Source organism: Sapajus apella, unplaced genomic scaffold (genome assembly GCF_009761245.1).
Source record: "Sapajus apella isolate SASKATOON/1434 unplaced genomic scaffold, GSC_monkey_1.0 scaffold35, whole genome shotgun sequence".
Taxonomy (NCBI): domain Eukaryota; kingdom Metazoa; phylum Chordata; class Mammalia; order Primates; family Cebidae; genus Sapajus; species Sapajus apella.
This window is the reverse complement of record NW_022436975.1, coordinates 869949-892531: the sequence shown is the minus strand read 5'-3', so window position 1 is coordinate 892531 and position 22583 is coordinate 869949. Positions and strand designations below refer to the sequence as shown.

The 22583-nt window shown below is 42.2% G+C and overlaps 1 protein-coding gene and 1 long non-coding RNA gene across 2 annotated transcripts in view; both read right to left on the bottom strand.

The window, feature by feature from the left end:
* The window catches only part of UBE2V2 (ubiquitin conjugating enzyme E2 V2), a 60755-nt gene that overhangs the window by 4365 nt on the left and 33807 nt on the right, over nucleotides 1-22583 (bottom strand). Inside the window, exons 2-3 of the mRNA XM_032296038.1 lie at nucleotides 15381-15529; nucleotides 7712-7837 (exon numbers count right to left, since the gene is read on the bottom strand). Of these exons, the coding sequence (XP_032151929.1) occupies nucleotides 7712-7837; nucleotides 15381-15529 (275 nt within the window). The remainder of the gene's footprint in view (nucleotides 1-7711; nucleotides 7838-15380; nucleotides 15530-22583) is intronic.
* The window catches only part of LOC116563428, a 21975-nt gene continuing 19665 nt past the window's right edge, over nucleotides 20274-22583 (bottom strand). The window contains exon 2 of the long non-coding RNA XR_004274391.1: nucleotides 20274-20637. This is a non-coding gene — a long non-coding RNA (uncharacterized LOC116563428). The remainder of the gene's footprint in view (nucleotides 20638-22583) is intronic.

Genomic DNA, 22583 nt, shown 5'->3' with positions numbered 1-22583 from the left:
TTTTGAGACAGAGTTTCGCTCTTATTACCCAGGCTGGAGTGCAATGGCGCGATCTCGGCTCACCGCAACCTCCGCCTCCTGGGTTCAGGCAATTCTCCTGCCTCAGCCTCCTAAGTAGCTGGGATTACAGGCACGCGCCACCATACCCAGCTAATTTTTTGCAGTTTTAGTAGAGACGGGGTTTCACCATGTTGACCAGGATGGTCTCGATCTCTTATCCTCGTGATCCACCCGCTTCGGCCTCCCAAAGTGCTGGGATTACAGGCGTGAGCCACCGCGCCCGGCCCCTGAAAAAAAACTTTTAAATAAAAGTAATTTAAAGGCCAGCTGCAGTAGCTCATGCCTGTAATCCCAGCACTTTGCGAGGGCGAGGCAGGCAGATCACTTGAGGTCAGGAGTTTGAGACCAGTCTGGCCAACATGGTGAAAAAATCCCATCTCTACTAAAAAGACAAAAATTAGCTGGGCATGGTGACGCATGCCTGTGATCGCAGCTAATTGGGGAGGCTGAGGCACAAGAATTGCTTGAGCCCGGGAGGCAGAGGTTGCAGTGAGCTGAGATCACACCACTGCACTCCAGCCTGGGTGTCAGAGCTAGACTCCATCTCAAAAAAATTAATAAATAAAAATAATAATTAAAAGAGGCCGGGCGCGGTGGCTCAAACCTGTAATCCCAGCACTTTGGGAGGCCGAGGCGGGTGGATCACGAGGTCAAGAGATCGAGACCATCCTGGTCAACATGGTGAAACCCCGTCTCTACTAAAAATTAGCTGGGCATGGTGGCACATGCCTGTAATCCCAGCTACTCAGGAGGCTGAGGCAGGAGAATTGCCTGAACCCAGGAGGCGGAGGTTGTGGTGAGCCGAGATCATGCCATTGCACTCCAGCCTGGGTAACATGAATGAAACTCCGTCTCAAAAAAATAATAATAATAATTAAAAGAAAACCGTAAAATATAGTTGACAGAAATTAAAAACGTAAACAAATATACATGGGTCAAAAGACTTATTACTGTGAAGATGACAATATTCAAGTTAATTTAGATTCAGTGTAACTCCTATTAAAATATCAACTGCTTTCTTCTTTCTTGCAGAAATGAACAGGCTGATTCTAAAATCCGTATGTGAACTCAAGAAACCCAGAATAGCCAAAAAAAACACTAAAAAAAGAAGAACAAAGTTAATGATTTCAAAATACTACAGGCCAGGTGCGGTAGCTCACACCTGTAACCCCAGCACTTTGGGAGGTCAAGGTGGGCAGATCAACTTGAGGCTTGGAATTCAAGACCAGCCTGGCCAACATGGTGAAACCCCATCTCTACTAAAAACACAAAAAATTAGCCAGGTGTGGTGGCGCACACACTACTGGTAGCAATGTAAAATGGCATATTCACTTTGGAAAACAGTCTTGACAGTTCCTCAAAAAGTAAAACATAGAGTTACCATATGACCCAACAATTCCACTCCTAAAATTATATACCAAAGAAATGAAAATATTTGCCCACCCAAAAACTTGTACACAAATATTCATAGCAACAATATTCATAATAGCCAAAAGTAGAAAAATACAAATATCCACCAGGTGATGAATGGATAAAATGGGATATCCACACAATGGAATATAATTCAACAATAAAAAGGACTAAAGTACCAATACACACTACAAACATGAATAAATCTTAAAAACATTACATTAAGTCACAAAAGAACACACACAATATTATTCTACTTATATAACATCCAGAATGAACAAATCTATAAAGACAAAAGGTAGATTAATGGTTGTTTAGAGGTGAGGGAGGTGGGATGGGAAATGATAACTAATGGGCACAGATTTGCTTTACGAAGAAAAAAGTGTTCGAAAACTGGGTTATGGCAGTGATTTTACAATGTTGTGAATACCAAAAAAACATTGGGCCAGGCACAGTGGCTCACACCTGTAATCCAGCACTTTAGGAGGCCAGGCAGGTGGATCACGAGATCAGGAGATCGAGACCATCCTGGCTAACACATTGAAACCCCATCTCTACTAAAAACAGAAAACATTAGCCAGGCATGGTGGCACGTGCCTGTAGTCCCCAGCCACTCGGGAGGCTGAGGCAGGAGAATCACTTGAACCTGGGAGGTGGAGGGTGCAGTGAGCTGAGATCGCGCCATTGCACTCCATCCAGCCTGGCCAACAGAGCAAGTCTCTGTCTCAAAAACAAAACAAAACAAAAACCATTGAAGTGTATACTTTAAATGGGTGAATTGTATGGTATGTGAATTATGTCACCATAAAAATGTTTACAAGTAGAAAAGAAAAATAATTTTAGAGTGATATTTATCTTAGAAACTAATGTCAGGTGTGGTAGCTCACACTGTAATCCCAGCACTTTGGGAGGTTGAGGTGGGTGGATCGCCTGAGGTCAGGAGTTCAAGACCAGCCTGGCCAACACAGTGAAACCCCATCTCTACTAAAAATAGAAAAAATTAGCTGGGTGTCGTGGCGGGTGCCTGTAATCCCAGCTACTAGGGAGGCAAAAGCAGGAAAATCGCCTGAACCCAGGAGGCGCAGGTTGCAGTGAGCAGAGATCCCGCCACTATCCTCCAGGCTAGGTAACAAGAGCAAAACTCTGTCTCAAAAAACAAAAAAAAAGAGAAACCAAGAAACTAACCAAAAGAATAAGAAAAATGTTACAATAGTAAGGTACATTTAAAATACTTCCTCTAACGATTTCACTTTAAAGAGTGGCAACCTCCTTAGCCTATTTTAAATAGACTCCATAACTGAACAGTTTATAAAAATAAGTAGAGAGAATACCATGCTATTTTCAAAGCAGAACCAAACACAGCTGTAAATGGTAGTTAAATAAATATAAGTGATTGCAAATCCTGTGAAATAGCGACAGGGTGAAAAAAAAAGAAAAACAAAAAAGATGAAGAGAGAGAAGGCAGTAAAGAGCATGGGAAAATAAATATCATGTCAGAACAAAATCTGCATCTTATCAGTCTATAATATACAATGACCTCCAAAAACAATATACAATGAGATATGAGATCTCACTGCATAAAACAATGAAATTTACACTTCAGAGTCCTAACCACCCACAAGGAATAATTTTGCCTTGTTGTATTAAATAAATATAAACCAAAATACTAAAGTGACACCCACTATCACTGCCTGTGAACTACAATTCATGAGATACTTGCAGCCTCAAAATATATAAAGCTATCCTGGCACAATAACCAGTGTGAAATTCTACACCATTTACTAGTTATAAAAGTAATAATCCAAACTCTCAGATGTAAATGAAAAGAAAAACAGATGTCCAATATATGCACCCTACCCACAACCCTTTATACACACATCTACACTCCAATAATGATTAAAATCAGTATTTAATTTTTCTATTTCCAGGTTGACAGTAAGAAGGGTTGGTGGGAATATACATTCACAGGGTCCTGTTAGACACCACTGGTGGGGCTGACATTGACCCAGCCCTGAGGAGAGCAGCTTGGCAATATTCAAGCTGAAGACAGGCCCCATGCCACAGCACACTTCTAGAGGTATTCCCGAGAGCGGCGCTACTCAAGGTATGTCCATGGAATGGGCAGGCCACCAACAGAATTCTATTGGTCCTTGACAAGTTAAACATTGCAATGAGAGGAAGAATTTAGAAAGTTTTACAGAAATTTGTTGGAGAACATTTTAATTTAAAAATTTTAAACTTGGTCAGGCGCGGTGGCTCAAGCCTGTAATCCCAGCACTTTGGGAGGCCGAGGCGGGTGGATCACGAGGTCAAGAGATCGAGACCATCCTGGTCAACATGGTGAAACCCCGTCTCTACTAAAAATACAAAAAATTAGCTGGGCATGGTGGTACGTGCCTGTAATCCCAGCTACTCAGGAGGCTGAGGCAGGAGAATTGCCTGAACTCAGGAGGCAGAGGTTGCGGTGAGCCGAGATCACGCCATTGCACTCTAGCCTGGGTAACAAGAGTGAAACTCCGTCTCAAAAAAAAAAAAAAAAAAAAAATTTAAACTTGGCTGGGTGCAATGGCTCATGCCTGAAATCCCAGCACTTTGGGAGGCTGAGCTCAGGAGTTCGAGACCAGCCTGGCCAACATGGTGAAACCCTGTCTCTACTAAAAATACAAAAATTAGCCAGGCTTGGTGGCGGACACCTGTAATCCCAGAGAGGCTGAGGCAGGAGAATCGTTTGAACATGGGAGGCAGAGGTTGCAGTGAGCTGAGATCCTGCCATTGCACTCCAGTTTGGTCGACAAGAATGAAACTGTTTCAAAAAAAAAAAAGCCACACACAGAATTAACTCTATTTATAATGTAGTCTTTGTCCTAGTAAGAAAAAAATCTGTTACAAATAAGACAAACGTTAAGATTTGACAAAGCCAGGTGGAGGACACATAGATGTTGGTTCTATCATCCTCTAATTAGCCAGGTGTGGTGGCACACACCTGTAGTCCCAGCTACTTGGGAGGCTGAGGCCAGAGAATCACTTAAACCCAGGAGATAGAGGTTGTAGTGAGCCAAGATCGTGCCACTGCACTCCAGCCTGAATGACAGGGTAAGACTCTGTCTCAATAAAAAAGGAAGTGGAATCTGCAGGGAGAAGTGAAGGACCCACAGGAATTAGCCAGACTGGAGAGAAAGGAGGAAGCGGAGAAGTGCAAAGGTCCTGAGGCCAACAAAAGGCATGCAAGCCAGTGTGCACCTTAAGTGCTCCCAGTGAGCCATGGCGAGAAGCATGCATACTGAGGCTGACATCCCTAAAGGAGTTTGAAGTGCAGAAATGACATGACACAATCCGTCACTTAGAAGGATCCCTCTGGCTGCTGGCTTTGGAAGGATTAGACGGGATTTTAAAAAGTAGATCAGAGACGTTGTTGCAAGAGTCCAGACAACAAATGATGGCCAATATTCACTTGGTGGCTTTGTAAATAGAAAAATAAGACCTAAATCAAGTTACACGTGGAACATAAAACTGACAAGGCTTAATGATAGACGGGTTGGGGGGAGGGAGGTAGAGAGGGAGGCAAAATATCAGCTAATGGACCAGAAGCTCAAGAGATCAGATAAGCTTATTAGAGGTAGGTCTGAAATTTAATCCGAATTTCCTAGCTCCCATGGCAATGTAGAACACACCATTAGTTACTTAATTTACAGAAGCTATAATGTAAAAACAAACTAGTAATGAAGAAAAACAGATACATCTAGTAGCAAAATCTAACAAAGATCTTCATAGAGGCAATGCTGTGTGTCACACAGGAAATTCCCTAAATAATATCCTTTCTGTACAGTCATATGCATTATAATCCTGCTTCCATCAAACTTCTTAAAAATGATGTGTACTTAATTTCTAGAACAAGCAGTGAAAGAACACAAACAGAATGAAAGAAGTTGAGAACAACCATTCCAAAATTAGGTAAGAAACACGTAGAAAAATAGAAACCACCAACTAAGATAGTCTATTTAAACCTGAACATGTCAGTAATTATGGATATTAAATGTAAATGGACTACATGCTCCCACCAAATCATAAAGACTAACAAACTGAGGGTTGGAGAGACTCTCAGGTCCCAGCTCTGAGCTGGCAAGGGGCCGGAGGTTGGGAGGCGTGTGGAAGTGCTGATGGCCCACGAGGTGCATGGCTGAGGTTCCCAATGACCTTTCCCACCTTCCTCCTTTCTCAGGGTCATGCTTTATTTGGCCTGGTGCCTCCCTGCTGGATACACTAGCCAATCTGGGGCTCCGCCTCAGACCTACCTATTAGGCTGGGGTTGAGGGGCGGGAAGCTGGCTTTGAATCCAGGAGTCAACTTACATGCAGAAGTACAGTTTACATGCAGAGGAAACTGAGAAATAAGTAAATGCATTGGGAATCATGGAAGCCAGGTTTCTCAGTGTTGGAAGAGAGAATTACAGATATGGAAAGGAAGAATCATAAAATAAACCCTATAGTTTTACAATAAAGTTAGCAGGAGTTGTTAATATAAACTTGTGATTTTTAACAGACGGTAAATAGATGGGAAGGAAAGAGAGAGGGAGAGAGGAAAGGGGGATGAATTTGTGTACAGATGTGAAACATCTGTGGTACAAAACAGGTTAGTAGACAGGGAACACAGGGATAAGACGAGAAGTCAAGAATACTGAGGTCTTATTTCCTAAGATGGATGATACTCATTTTATGATGATGATATGTTATTTCGCCTCCTAAAATGTATTTTGTATGTGGTGTGCTCTCAACATGGCACCAAAGAGAGCCTGGGCTTCAAAAGTCTTATCATGAACCTAACAATCTGAATTTCCAATACTGGAAATTCAGCTGTTTCTACCAACTAACTTGTGTAGGTCAAGCAGGGCATGTCATTTTGTTTAAAGAGACAATGGGCTGGACACAGTGGCTCACACCTGTAATCTCAGCACTTTGGGAGGCCAAGGCAGGTGGGTCACTTGAGGTCAGGAGTTTGAGACCAGCCTGGCCAACATGGCGAAACCCCATCTCTACCAAAAAATACAAAAATTAGCCAGGCTTGGTGGCGTGTGCCTTGTAGTCTCACCTACTTGGGAGGCTGAGGTGGGAGAGTCACTTGAGGCCGGGGGAAGGAGGGGAGCACCACTGCACTCTGGCCTGGGGGACAGAGTGAAACCCAAAAATAAATAGATAACGATGCTCAGCCATGACTGTTTAAACACAGATATACTTGTTTCTCAAAGAAAAATATCCTTCATAAATATTCATCCTTTTCATCCCACCAAATGTACCTTAACCCTAAGAAAAGTAACATTCAAAGAGAAATAATGGGTTTGTTTTTTTTTTTTTTGAGATGGAGTTTTGCTATTTCCCCCAGATTGGAGTGCAGTGGCACGATCTTGGCTCACTTCAACCTCCACCTTCTGGTTTCAAGTGCTTCTCCTGCCTCAGCCTCTGGAGTAGCTGGGATTACAGGCGCCTGCCACCTCGTCCTACTAATTTTTGTACTTTTAGTAGAGTCGAGGTTTCACCATGTTGGCCAGACGGGTCTCAAACTCCTGATCTCATGATCCACTTGCCTCAGCTTCCCAAAGTGCTGGGATTACAAGCACGAGCCACCGTGCCCGGCCCAATAATGGTCATATTTTTACCAAATAAGGATCAGCTGAATATGACTACTGAGACAATTAAAACCCTAAGAAACGTTTTGGCCAAGCCCAGTGGCACATACCTGTAATCCCAGTACTTTGGGAGGCCCAGGCGGGAGGATCGCCTGAGGTCAGGAGTTTAAGACCAGCCTGGCCAACACTACGAAACCCAATCTCTACAAAAATACAAAAATCAGCCAGGCATGATGGCGGGCACCTGTTATCCCAGATACTTGGGAGGCTGAGGTAGAAGAATCGCTTGAGCCTGGGAGCTGGAGTTTGCAGTGAGCTAAGATCACACCATTACACTCCAGCCTGGGCAAAAGAGTAAGACTCCACGTCAAAAAAAAAAAAAAAAGTTCTAACCACCACATACATGTATTCTAGGCAAGTACATTAAAGTTTTTAAGGATGGCCTAATTTATATTAATAAAAGTAAAATAACACAATGCAACCTTTCTTAGACTTTTGGCTTAACAAAGTTCCTCTTTTAAAAACATTTTCCTAACTACATATTCATATCTTACATATATTATGTAAGTACAATTATATATAACTCTTTATATTATGTTCTATAAAAACAAATTAACTTACCATCCCACTGGAATTATTTACTCCATTCATATTAATTTTTGTTACAAATCTAACTGACGGAGGAGCTTCGGGGTATTTAGGTCCACATTCTACTTTCAGGCTATATATTCTGTTTTCATAATTTGTCTGGAAGGCAATAAAACAAAAGGACAATCAAAATAACAGTATCTAAAATATTAATGTCTAAGTGCTAAAAAAAGGAAAAGTACAATATGAATATACTTGATTAAGACAGTGCTTATGATTAAGAATTTACTTTTCTACATTCAAATTTATTTGACCTGTATGGTGAGAAAAAACACAGTAGGCATACTTAAAAATTGAGATTTTACAAAATTAATTCCACAAAATACTATCAATATGATCACAACTTGCTTTTATGATAAACATGATGCCTGTAAACAAATTAGAAAGAAAAAAAAGAAAACCACTTAAATTTAGATTTTGCTATAAAGTTTACTTGTAGAAGGAGGTGCTACTTGAGACTTGTGTCGAACATATATGAAGGTTTCTGTTTTCCAGGACAGCTCTGCTTATTCCTATTGTCCCAGAATTAACTATTAGCAGTGCCTCTTTTCATTCTCAAAAGGGTCTTGTTGGATAACAAATTATATGATTACCCTACTTAATATGACAATCATAACTTATAGCAAAAGGGAAAACACCATATTATACCATTTTGTAACAATAAAACATAATTATTTTATGTCTCATATTAGTTATACTTAACGTCACTGCTTCATTAATTTTGAGATTCATTAAATCCCATTATCTGAATTCAAAGATAACAATAGCAAACTTTATGTTTATACATCATTTTCAAATAGGGTTTCTGAAGCATGAAGTTTAATTAACATTAATATCCTATAACAGAGCCATTTTAAAGCTATCACACTTAAAGCTTCTAGATTACCCAAGGCTTATTTTCATGCCTATAAATTAACTCTCCTTTCTCCTACAGCTTTTGTTCACGTGGTTAACTTATTAGTGTACCATTAAAACAGGAAAGTAGGCCGGCATGGTGGCTCACACCTGTAATACCAACACTTTGGGAGGCCAAGGTGGGTGGATCATGAGGTCAAGAGATCGAGACTGTCCTCGCCAATACGGTAAAACTCCGTCTCTACTAAAAATACAAAAATTAGCTGGGTATGGTGGCGCATACCTGTAGTCCCAGCTACTCGGGAGGCTGAGGCAGGAGAATCACTTGAACTCAGGAGGCGGAGGCTGCAGTGAGCTGAATCATGCCACTGCACTCCAGCCTGGCAACAGAGTGAGATCCGTCTCAAAAAAAAAAAAAAAAAAAACAAAAAAAAGCCAGCAAGGTAAAAATAAATGAATTCTCATCTAGACTCAAGAGATTAAAAAGAAAAAAAATGTTTAAGATAATTATAATTATTGAAATTTTAATACATTTTCTAAATTATAATTAAAATAATATAAAAATAAATAAATACATAAATAAATGAAAGTGACAAATTTAATACCTGCTGGCCACTGTGTAAGACCAGAGAGGGAGGAAGCTAATCAACCATCTATAGATCTCACCTACTCAAATGGATCCCGTCGCCATCAAAGAGCTATCCAAATGGAGGTCATATTCGCAGTATTAAACTACTCTAATGTAAAATCTGTGCAACAATCTTATATGTATGTTATTAAATATTTCAATGCTTTAAGGGAAAAAGACAGCTATATAAAACTCATCTGAGATTAATAGCAAGCAAGTATTAATATGCCCAACACTTTCAATATATAAAAATGACTAAAATCAGATGTATCTCAAGATTATCTTGGCTGTGGTTCCCCAATCTGGATGCATATCAGACTCCCCTATGATACAGCAATTCTATTCCTTGGCATTTACCCAAGCGAAATGGAAACAAACATGTTCATAAAAAGACTTCTGCAAGAATGCCCACAGCAGCTTTATTTGAAACAGCGAGAAAGTAGATTAAGTCCAAATGTCCATAAAAAGAACTGATAAACATATTGTGGTATGTACATATGGTAAAACACTATTCAACAATAACAAGAAACACATTCCTACTACCTGAGATAACACAAGTGAATTGCTCAGACTTCATGCTGAGTAAAGACGAGAACCGTGAGTGTACACACTGGATGACTCTACTTACCAAAGCTCTACAATTTGCAAATCTCTCAGGTGCAGGAAGCAGGGGTGGGAGTGGGAAAGGACACAGGGAGGTTTCTGGAATAATAGGAATGTTCTGTATCTCAGTATGGGGTAGGTAACAAGCTACCTCATGGCAAACTCATGGCACATCTGCGCATTTCACGACATGTAAATTCTACCTCAATTCCTCTAAAAAAAAAAAAAAAAAAAAAACCGCAAAGCTCTTTTCTGAAAGATTTTACGTAAAGAAAAAAAAAACTTAATCCCAAAGCTAACCTAGTAATCTAATAATCTAATCCAATGACTACAGTAAACATCACCCTAACTTCTGAAACCTTTGATTAATTTTATTACCTCTAAATTGTAAATTAACAGGCCGAGTGTCATGGCTCACAACTGTAATCCTAGCACTTTGAGAGGACACACTGCCTGACATCAGGAGTTGAGACCAGCCTAGCCAACATAATGAAACCCCGTCTCTACTAAAAATACAAAAATTAGCAGGGCATGGTAGTGCGCCTGTAATCCCAGCTACTCAGGAGGCTGAGGCAGGAGAATTGTTTGAACCCAAGAGACGGAAGTTGCAGTGAGCCAAGATCACACCACTGCACTCCAGCCTGCCCCCGGAAAACAGCGACAGTCCTGCCCCAAGAAAAAAAAAAAAAAAAAAAAGGAGAAAAACAAACTAATATTTACTAAGCCAGGTAGTCAGCTACTCTCCTATTATCTAATCATTATTTCACTTAACTCTCACACTATTTCTATTTTATTTTATTTTTTTTTTTTGAGACAGAGTTTCGCTCTTGTTACCCAGGCTGGAGTGCAATGGCGCAATCTCGGCTCACCGCAACCTCCGCCTCCTGGGTTCAGGCAATTCTCCTGCCTCAGCCTCCTGAGTAGCTGGGATTACAGGCGTGAGCCACCGCGCCCGGCACTGTTTCTATTTTAAAGATGGGGACAGGCCGGGCGCAGTGGCTCAAGCCTGTAATCCCAGCACTTTGGGAGGCCGAGGCGGGTGGATCACGAGGTCAAGAGATCGAGACCATCCTGGTCAACACGGTGAAACCCCGTCTCTACTAAAAATACAAAAAATTAGCTGGGCGTGGTGGCGCGTGCCTGTAATCCCAGCTGCTCAGGAGGCTGAGGCAGGAGAATTGCCTGAACCCAGGAGGCGGAGGTTGCGGTGAGCGGAGATCGTGCCATTGCACTCCAGCCTGGGTAATGAGCGAAACTCCGTCTCAAAAAAAAAAAAAAAAAAAAAAAAAACAAAAAAAAAAAGATGGGGACAGTACCCTTCATTTGCATATGAGAAAACTTAAAAAGTACTAAACTAAACTAGTGACAACAAATATTGCTTCAGAAAACTGAACACAAAAACACAGAAGAACAAAACTGCTAATCATATAAATCCAAATAAGTACCTGAACAACATAAAAACTAGGGATCTTAGTCAATAAAGTACAAAAAATAAAAAACAACTGGCCAGGCACAGTGGTTCACATCTATAATCCTAGCACTTTCGGAGGCCAAGGCAGGAGGGTCATTTAAGCCCAGGAGTTTGAGACCAGTCTGGGCAACATAGTGAGACCCGTCTCTACACTCACACAAAAATTAGCCAAGTGTGGTGGTATAACCCTACAGTCCCAGCTACTCAGAAGGCTGAGGTGGGAGGATTGCTTGAGCCCAGGGGTCCAGGCTGTGAGCTGTGATTGTGCCACTACACTCCAACCTGGGTGACAGAGTGAAACTATCTCAAAAAAATAAAATAATAAAAATTTGAAAATAACCAACCATGTAAAGTCTTCTTCCTCTCCTGGCTATAGATATTCTACCCTGGGGACAAAATTGCTCTCAACATCATACCTTCTAAAGAGAAAACAACTGTGGTAAGACACCAACTCCTGCCTATTTTATGAAAAAGCAACTGAATATGCCCACCGTGACCTCCTGCCTTCAAGAGAACTGGAGAGGCGGTGATGCAAAGAAGATCATCAGGCGGTAAGCAGAGGCCACCTGAAGAAGCCTGTGCCTTTGCAGGGTACACCCTCACACCTCTGCCTGGCACTAAAAGGAAGTAAGGGGGGGGTCTCTGATGAGGTTCAGGACTTACTATCCCAAAATACAGCACCTCGGCACTTGAGAAAACAGCAAAAAAGGTTACTTTTACCTTACCTTTGCCCCCTTTTTCCCTGAAGCAGACCCTAAAATCTAGCTGACCTCTCCATGAAGTACATCATGAGAACCACTCCAAAGGGGTCTTGTCTTATGCCAAGAAAGGAATAAAATGCAAAGACACAGGAAGAATCTGAACAACAGGCCTTGGTAAGTTCCCCTAGTTTATTACCTAGTATGTTACCATCAGATCCAATCACACTGTTGCACCACCATCCACTCTTCATCAAAGTTAGCATTAAAAAAAACAGGTTTCATTGCCAGGCGCAGTGGCTCACGCCTGTATCCCAGCACTTTGGGAGGCTGAGGGAGGCAAGTCACCTGAGGTTGGGAACTCGAGACCAGCCTGACCAACGTGGAGAAACACTGTCTCTACTAAAAATGCAAAAATTAGCCGGGTGTGGTAGTGCATGCCTGTAATCCCAGTTACTTGGGAGGCTGAGGCAAGAAAATCGCTTGAACAGGGGAGGCAGAGCTTCCGGTGAGCCGAGATCACGCCATTGCACTACAGCCTGGGTAACAAGATCAAAATTCCATCTCAAGGCCGGGCGCGGTGGCTCATGCCTGTAATCCCAGCACTTTGGGAGGCCGAGGCGGGTGGATCACGAGGTCAAGAGATCGAGACCATCCTGGTCAACATGGTGAAACCCCGTCTCTAATAAAAATACAAAAAATCAGCTGGGCATGGTGGCGCATGCCTGTAATCCCAGCTACTCAGGAGGCTGAGGCAGCAGAATTGCCTGAACCCAGGAGGCGGAGGTTGCGGTGAGCCGAGATCGCGCCATTGCACTCCAGCCTGGGTAACAAGAGTGAAACTCTGTCTCAAAAAAAAAAAAAAAAAAAAAAAATTCCATCTCAAAAAAAAATAATAATAATACGTTCCCCTTTTTCCTTGGGTCTTCTTTTCTGAATGTTCCCATGTCATGCAAAACTTAAGTAAGTTTGTATGCTTTTCTCTGCCTTTTATTAGAAGTGCCTCAGCCATGAAGCTTGAGACACGTAAAGAAAAGTTATTATTACCTTTTCTCCCCTGCAGCATCAAAACCACTACCCATAGAGAATAGAGGACCACAGTAGCATCTTACCTGTGTGCCCTGTGCCCCTTGAGCGAGGAGAGAGTTGCAGAGAAGCAGCCTTCACCCCACCCCAGTGGATGGAGTTTCCTGAGGTTTAGTGACACCAGGAATGGCAACTAGTTGGGGCAACCTGGTGGGGAATGCAACCAGGTGAAACACCAAGCAGGAGCCAGTCCACCACAGCTGGGAACTGTGTTATGGGTCAGCCCACAAGACCACTGATGAACTCATCACAAACTCCAAAACATTCATAAAGAATAAGGTCTGCAGTCCGGGTGTGATGGCTCTCACACCTGTAATCCCAGCACTTTGGGAGGCCGAGGTGGGTGGATCACAAGGTCAGGAGTTCAAGACCAGACTGGCCAACCAGGTGAAACCCCTGTCTCTACTAAAAATACAAAAAATTAGCTGGGCATGATGGCAGGTGACTGTAATCCCAGGTACTTGGGAGGCTGAGGCAGAAGAATCACTTGGAACCCCAGGTGGCAGAGGTTGCAGTAAGCCAAGAATGAGCCACTGGACTCCAGCCTGGGTAACAGAGCAAGTCTCTGTCTCAAAAAAAATAATAATAATAATAAGTCTCTGTCTCAAAAATAAAGTCTGCTGCAGGCAGTGGCTGGAGAAAAAAACAAATCTAAATAATTTCAAATTTATATTCCACCAAGTTCTGACTGTTAAATCTTCCAATCAGTAAGTCAGAATGTTCATCAATTATAAGCACTTTTTAAACCAAACAAACCATGGTAATAATGTTCACAGGCAGTGAAACTCAAGGCTATCATTATACACGCCAAGTTATAAGGAATTCTATTTATCACTATTATATTTCCTCCTTCAAATGTCTTTAGGAAAAAAACAGAGCAAGGGAGGAAACAGAAAGCCTATCAGTCTGGGAGTGTGCATGAATTTTGCAAAGGAACACCAGAAAACAATGTAAAACACACACTAATTCATTCTCTACCATTAATGTTGCTAATTACCTGATATATTTTTCTTTTATAACAATCAGGAGGGGCTGAGTGCAGTGGTTCACACTTATAATCCCAGCATTTTGGGAAGCCAAGGTAGATGGATCACTTGAGGCCAGGAGTTCGAGACCAGCCTGGCTACATGGTAAAACCCCATCTCTACAAAAACTACAAATATTAGCTAGAAGTGGGGGCACACACCTGTAGTCCCAGCTCCTTAGGAGGCTAAAGTGGAAGAATCGCTTAAGCCCAGGAGGCTGAGGTTGTAGTGAGCCAAGATCACACCACTGCACTCCAGCCAGGGCGAATGAACACGACGCTGTCTCAAAAATAATAATAAATAATAATAATCAGGAGGAACTCTAAATTCTACCGAAGAGCAAAACAGCTGAAATGCTCTCATCATAAGGTAGCAACCAGTATGCAAAACCAAAGATTTAACCCTTCAAATGTATGCTCTTTCCAACAGCCAAAAACATTAAAGAATATACATTTCAAAGACTCACTGCAGGGAGTGCAGCGGATGGGACCATTATGTAAGGAATTCAGTGTAAAAAAAAAAAAAAATCCCAAGCTAGAAAAAAAGATTTTGAGTAAAAATCAAACTTCATAAACCCAAGAAAGACTTAAGGACAAAGTACAATGGGCCAGTTGCCAACCACACTAGAAAAAAACATGTAAGAATCATAGACTTCTTATCGATGAAGAAACTGAGGCCTACAGCATTTCTACTGTATGTGGAGTGTCAGAGGGCAAATAGCAACGTGCACTCAATGCAAACCAATTTAGAAACCCTCAGTTACACACAAGAGGTTAGTAACATGTTACATCAAAATGACTGCTCTTCCCCCAAACCCCCTCCATTTCCTCACCTTTTCTCCTCTCTATCTGGAATGTTCTCCATCCCCATCACCACCTTCTGAAATCCTACCAGTCAGTCCTTTAGGGCTCACTCCAAAGGCAACTTCCTCCACTGTTCAGCCTTCCTCAATTATTCCAGCTAGAAGAAACATATTCTAAAGTCCCGTAGTGAACTTGCTCTTTCATATTTAGAGTCCGTCATTTGTACTGATTTTTCTCCTTTACTAAACTGCAAAACTTTGATGACAATGACCATATCAACCTTCCTCCCCCCAGTCTTCTAGGTAATCAAGCACTACACCCTGCACATAGGAAGCATCAATAAATGTAAACAAAATAAATTTTTAAAACTATTTTAGAAGTTATAATTGTTTAATATCAACAGTATAAAATTAAATACTTATTCTAAAGTAATAATAAATATTAATAGAAAAAATATAATTTATAGCACTGACCCTTGGTGGCCCAATAATCATGCCTGTCCACCTGGTAAGTGTCATATCTTCATCATCTTCAAGGCCCCAGCTAACCGTACCATCGCCTACTCCTTTTTGTCCTTCTTCAAGTTCTTCCAACAAGCGAAAATTACGGGGAACTTTAACTCCTATACAAAAGAACGTCAGTGTCAATGTAAAAAGTTCATATTGTAAGAGCTATGCATATTTAAATTGTTTTTTCCGAATTAATCCTTTATAAATTATTTCCCAAAAAGACAAAATCCCCTTAAAAAAACATTCTGCTCTATACAAAAAAATTAATTAAAAAAAAAAGCATTCTGCTCCAGAAAATGCTGAATCTAACAACTCCCAAACATTAACAGCAGTATAGAATATGTATATAAATTCCTAATCAATTTTATACTGACATAAGTCAATCAATCATAAGGAAATCATTACAAGTGAACATTTTCCCTTCTTGAGGTTTCTGTTCCAGCCAAGGACTCTGCATCAAATAAACAGGCATGACCAGAAAGTTCATAAAAGCCAAAGTTCATTAATGTATACTCTCTAATGGTTTTTAAAGAGTAGAATTATGTTCCCTCTTAGAAAGTACAGCAGAAGGTACTGCCTTTTAGAATGCTGAAGCAGTCTCACCCACAGTCCCCAGTCTGCCTCTTTCCTCCTGTCCCTAACCAATAAGGCCCTACTTCCACCAACTCAGCACCATCAGTTAAGGAACACTTGAGGAGTTACTAGATTCGAGGACAAATCTCCTGATATTCCAGAGTTTCCTAGGACATCATCCTTTACCTCCATGCCTGACCTAGCAAATTTTTTGTAATCCACTAACCCTTCTTACATCTCCACTCCATGCCATACATGTTTCTACCCTTTCAGACTTTATCACTCCTTATTTTATTTCTAAAATCTTTTTTTTTTTTTGAGACGGAGTTTTGCTCTTGTTACCCAGGCTGGAGTGCAATGGTGTGATCTCGGCTCACTGCAACCTCTGCCTCCTGGGTTCAAGCAATTCTCCTGCCTCAGCCTCCTGAGTAGCTGGGATTACAAGCACTACAGGCATGCGCCACCATGCCTGCCTGATTTTTTGTATTTTTAGTAGAAACGGGGTTTCACCATGTTAGCCAGGCTGGTCTCAAACTCCTGACCTCAGGTGATGCACCCGCCTTGGCCTCCCAAAGTGCTGGGATTACAGGTGTGAGCCACCACGCCCGGCTATTTCTAAAATCTTAACACAGAAATCTCTCTGCCTAGAATGGTTCCCACTCCTTCACTTGCACTGAACCTGGTCTTTGCCATCATTCCAACTGCCAATCCCTGGAATTCAACCACAATTCCCCCAATTTTCCACAACCTGTCCTAGGATTACTGGCCTGGCCTCTCTACCAAAGGATGAACACTGTGGTCTTCCATGCCCTCCACAGCATCTAACATAAAACATCCTCTAACCTCATCACACAAGTTTGTAAAAAAATATGGAAATGCCCTCAGAATCCTCTCTCTCCCCCTCTCATATACACACAATTATAAGGCAGAAAAAAAAAAATCTCCTTAAAAGTAAATGTAATTTTTTGCAGCTTCCCTCTCCCACTGAAAAAGTCGTTACAATTACTGTAATTGTTAATAGCCATTTGTTTAACAAATATTATGTGCGATTTTAAATAAATTTTCCCATTTAGCTCTAAAAGTACCTGAAACTGAAAAAGTGATGTGACCTCCTCAAGGTCACACAGCTATAAATGGCAGATCCAGTATGAAAATCCAGTTTCTAGACCACAGCAACCCTTCTCACCACTAAGTGGCACCGCACTGCAAGCTACACTGGCAGCACAGCCTGGTAGTCTGAGCACGCACATCAGACTGCCTGAGTTGAGCTCCAGCTCTGCTGCCCACCTGACCTGTGACCCCAGCACAGTTTTCTCATCTGTAGAAGTGGGATAACAATCATCCCTACCTCACTGGATCACTGTGAAAATTAGACAAGGTAACCCATCTCAAATGCTTACAATGTTGACTATGATCATTTCAGTGTCCACATTAAACAGAATGTTATAAAACTTCTACGTACCTCCATCTAAGTTGTTGAAAATAAAAGCTCTTTATAAATTCCTCTAGGGTGGCCCCTGGAAACTTTATCCTAAGGTCTAAGTTTCTATTTATATAACACTGGGACAACTACTTTTTTATTTTACCGTACTGTGTAGTTATGACCTCCAATATACTCTCTTGAATAGCTTCTTAAAATAACTGTAAACAAACTTGGTTACCCTTGCCATTATTAAGTCATTCCCCCAACAATAATTTTAAATTTGTGTTGAATTTCTTTGCTTCCTTTTTATAACCAGTTCAGTGAGGTGACCTTTATGGGCATCCAAAACCACAAAGTAAACAATGTAAAACTAACACTTCCTTTTACATAAGTGCCATAAAAGTGACAAATCTAGTTACTGCTAAACTTGTCACCATCTCTCTTACATAGCACTTTGGAAAAATCGTTCTAAGATTAACAGATAAATTATTGACAATACTAATATTTAACGAGTTATTGCAGCTTTTTTTTTTTTTTTTTGAGACAGAGTTTCACTCATGTTACCCAGGGTGGAGTGCAATGGCACCATCTTGGCTCACTGCAACCTCTGCCTCCTGGGTTCAGGCAATTCTCCTGCCTCAGCCTCCTGAGTAGCTGCGATTACAGGCACGCACCACCATGCCCAGCTAATTTTTTTTTTGTATTTTTAGTAGAGACGGGGTTTCACTATGTTGACCAGGATGGTCTCGATCTCTTGACCTCGTGATCCACCCGCCTCGGCCTCCCAAAGTGCTGGGATTACAGGCTTGAGCCACCGTGCCCGGCAGCTTTTTGTTTTTAAAACATGAGACTCACATCAGGCATGCTGGCTCACAGCCATAATCCCAGCACCTTGGGAGACCAAGGCAGGATTACTTTAGGCTGGGAGTTTGAGATCAGCCTGGGCAACACAGCAAGACCCTGTCTCTACAAAACTTTTAAGAATTAGCCAAGCATAGTGATGCACACCTGTAGTCTCAGCTACTCGGGAGACCGAGGTGGGAGGATCCCTTGAGGCCAGGAGTTCGAGACCACCCTGGGCAACATGGTGAAACTCCATCTCTACAAAAAATACAAAAATTAGCCAGATGTGGTGATGCTCAACCGTAGGCCCAGCTACTAGGGAGGCTGAGGTGGGAGGATCACTTAAGCCTGACAGGTTGAGGTGCAGTGAGCCGAGATCATACCACTGCACTCCAGCCCGTGACAGAGTGAGACCCTGTCTCAAAAAAAAAAAAGTTTAAAATTCAAAAAAGCATTGAGACTCAAAAACAAAACAGTGAGCTGTTTTCAAATTCTGGGCTAGGGCACTGTGGTCTTATTTTACCTAACCTTAAATGCCTGTCAAGAGAAAAAAAAAGCCACAAGGTGGGGCTGTTGCTCCACAGAAGTCGCAGCATGCATGCGCTGCCCTTTGATCTCCTGCATTAGACAATAACCTAAAACTGACAGAACTACTAGTGAGTTGCCAAAACAAGCTGAGAAGCCAAATCTCCAGGCTTCCCACTAATCCAGTCTCCTAGTTAGTACATCACAATGAACCTCCACTCATGAGAGATAAGGCCAAAATTAGTAGTAATTTTCAGAAACAAAACCCTGCATGCAAACATACTGGAAAACATGCTTCCAGTTTTTAACCTGAAACTCATGATACCAAGTTACTTGCCTTCAAATGCGCCATGATACCCAAAACATGCCAAATACTAGGAGAATGAGTCTTGCCATGCTGTGCTTACCTGAAACACAGATTTTCCTAATTCATAAACCTTTCACCTTTTTTAAGTTAACAGGGAAAATGCAAAAATAGAACTTTAAATAGATATTTTAAAATATTAGTCTTGTTAGTGGACAGGAGCAGAGATTTTGCCACTTTTTTTTTTTTTTTTTTGGAGCAAGAGTCTCCCTCTGTTGCCCAGGCTGGAGTGCAGTGGTGCGATCTCAGCTCACTGCAATCTCCAACTCCCGGATTCAAGCGAATTCTCCTGCCTCAGCCTCCCGAGTAGCTGGGACTACAGGCACATGCCACCATGCCCGGCTAAACTTTGTATTTTTAGTAGAGTTGGGGTTTCACCACATTGGTTGGCTGGTCTCAAACTCCTAAGCTCAGGCAATCTGCCTACCTCAGCCTCCCAAAGTGCTAGGAATACAGGTGTGAGCCACCACACCCAGCCTGCCACACAGTCTTTTACACTACTTGACCAGATGATTGACAGGCTACTCAAAAATTAAAGTAAAACACCTGCAGGAATAGAAGAACTGCTTTCCACCTTATTTATTTTCTAACCCCACAGCTGGTTCTCATAAACATCCAGGTGTGTCAAAGGTCCCCCTCCCCTTCCCCGCTGCCCAGAGTATCTGTGGGATTAAGGAAGAGGGTGTCTGGGGGCACATAAGCAGTGGGATGACTGGCACCTCCAGGGATTCACACCCAGCTTGTAGGGTGCTGAGGCTGCTCACCCGACCTCTGCAGAGTGCTTTCAGATGCACGGCTCTCAGTCTCTCTGAAGAGAGTGTTCACATTCTGTAGTCCCTGAGGGTACATCTTGTTAAGGTGGAACTCATTACAAGTCCCACCTGTAATTGTACCTCTGCTTCCCTCCTCACTGGGGGAGTTCTGAGTTCCCCTCAAACCTGCTGAGTTGATTAAAAATAAGGTATTTATTGAGCACTCCCTACATGACAGACATTTGCTACAAACTTTAGAGGCAGAAGTTTCTCATTAAGTCTCACCTTGTTAACATGACCATTATACTGTAAGAAAACTGAGGAATATATTATGTTAACCCTTATGAAACTGCTGACATGCAGGCATCTTTTTAACCAACAGAAATAGCAATTTCATAAGGCTCAATCTAACAACATGGAGAGTGAGTGGAAGGGTCAGGGCTGAAACTTGGGTTTCCAAGCCAAAGCCTGGGGCCATTATCCTTCCAGCCTCTACAGGGAACCTGGTAAGGCCTGCACGGCACTCACTTGACTACCTTCCGGCACCACTGCCCGTAATTCCTGCAGATCTCATAAGGAACACGCCTTAACCAACTGTGGGAGCAATTCTGACAAAACACACCCTGAGCTGACTTTTTTGTTTCTTTTAGAAAACAGGGTCTCACTCTATCGCCCAGAGTGCAGACGTGCAATCATAGTTCAATACACCCTCAACTTCCTGGGATCAAGTGATCCTCCCTCCTCAACCTCCTGAATAGCTAGGACTAAAGGCGCTCATTCTGCTCACTGCAACCTCTGCCTCCAGGGTTCAAGCTATTCTTCTGCCTCAGCCTCCCCAATAGCTGGAACTACAGGCACGCACCATCACGCCTAAATGATTTTTGTATTTTTGGTAGAGACGGGATTTCACTATGTTGGCTGAGCTGCTCTCGAACTCCTGACCTCAGATGATCCACCCACCTCAGCCTCCCAAAGTGCTGGAATTACAGGCGTGAACCACCGCAGCCAGCTTTTTGGTTTTTTTGAGGCAGAGTCTTGCTCTGTCACCCAGGCTGGAGTGCAGTGGGGCATTCTCAGCTCACTGCAGTCTCCATCTGCCAGTTTCAAGTGATTCTAGTGCCTCAGCCTCCCAAGTAGCTTGGGATTACGGGTGTGCACCACCACACCTGGCTAATTTTTGTATTTTTAGTAGAGATGGGATTTTGCCATGTGGCCCAGACTGATCTTGAACTCCTGGCCTCAAGTGACATGACCGCCTCAGCAATCCAAAGTGCTAGGATTACAGGTGTGAGGCACTGCACCCAGCCAAAAGCTCTCCATGACATTTTCCAATTTTTCAGAAATTTGAAACTCAAATATGTATTTGGTTTTAACTTATTTTCCTTAAAGGAACAATAAAATTATGAAAATACCATGTAGAAAAAAAAACACATTAGGCAGCAAAATATCAAATGACCTATATTTTGTCATCCATTCCCTTTTACACTATTCATTCCTTCACTCAATAAACTTTTTCTTTTTTTTTGAGATGGAGTTTCACTCTTGTTGCCCAAGCTGGAGTACAATGGCACCATCTTGGTTCACCATAACCTCCACCTCCCAGGTCCAAGCGATTCTCCTGCCTCAGCCTCCCAAGTAGCTGTGATTACAGATATGCGCCACCACACCTGGCTAATTTTTTGTATTTTTAGTAGAGAAGGGGGTTTCTCCATGTTTGTCAGGCTGGTCTCTAACTGCCAACCTCAATTGATCCACTCGCCTCAGCCTCCCAAAGTGCTGGGATTACAGGTGTGAGCCACTGTGTCAGCCTCAATAAACATTTGACAACTACTAGCTGCCAGGAACTAGGCTAGACACCTGTTATCAGGAGGACTAAGAACTTTGCCCTCAAAAAGTTTACCATCTAGAGCATGGTGGTACACAGCTAATAACTACAAGGTTATTATTACACACCCATCAAAAAATAAATATTAAGACGGGGCGCAGTGGCTCATGCCATCCAAGCACTTTGGGAGGCCGCGGCGGGGGGATCACAAAGTCAGGAGATCGAGACCATCCTGGCTAACATGGTGAAAACCTGTCTCTACTAAAAATACAAAAAAAAATTAGCCAGGTGTGGTGGCACACACCTGTAGTCCCGGCTACTCAAGAGGCTGAGGCAGGAAAATCGCATGAACCCAGGAGGCAGAGGTTCAGTGAGCCAAGATTGCGCCACCACACTCCAGCCTAACAGAGCAAGACTCTGCCTCAAAATAAATAAATAAATAAAATAAAAATTAAAAATAACCTAAAACAGTGTTGGTAAAACTGTGAAAAAAAAATGTATTTTTCATCATTGGTGACACTGAAAATCTTGCTGATGAGGTAATCTGATAAAATACAACAAAAATTTTTGAATATGTATTATGATTTGACTTAAATTCAACTTTCAGGCCGGGCGCGGTGGCTCAAGCCTGTAATCCCAGCACTTTGGGAGGCCGAGGCGGGTGGATCACGAGGTCAAGAGATCGAGACCATCCTGGTCAACATGGTGAAACCCCGTCTCTACTAAAAATACAAAACATTAGCTGGGCATGGTGGCGCGTGCCTGTAATCCCAGCTACTGAGGAGGTTGAGGCAGGAGAATTGCCTGAACCCAGGAGGCGGAGGTTGCAGTGAGCCGCGATCGTGCCATTGCACTCCAGCCT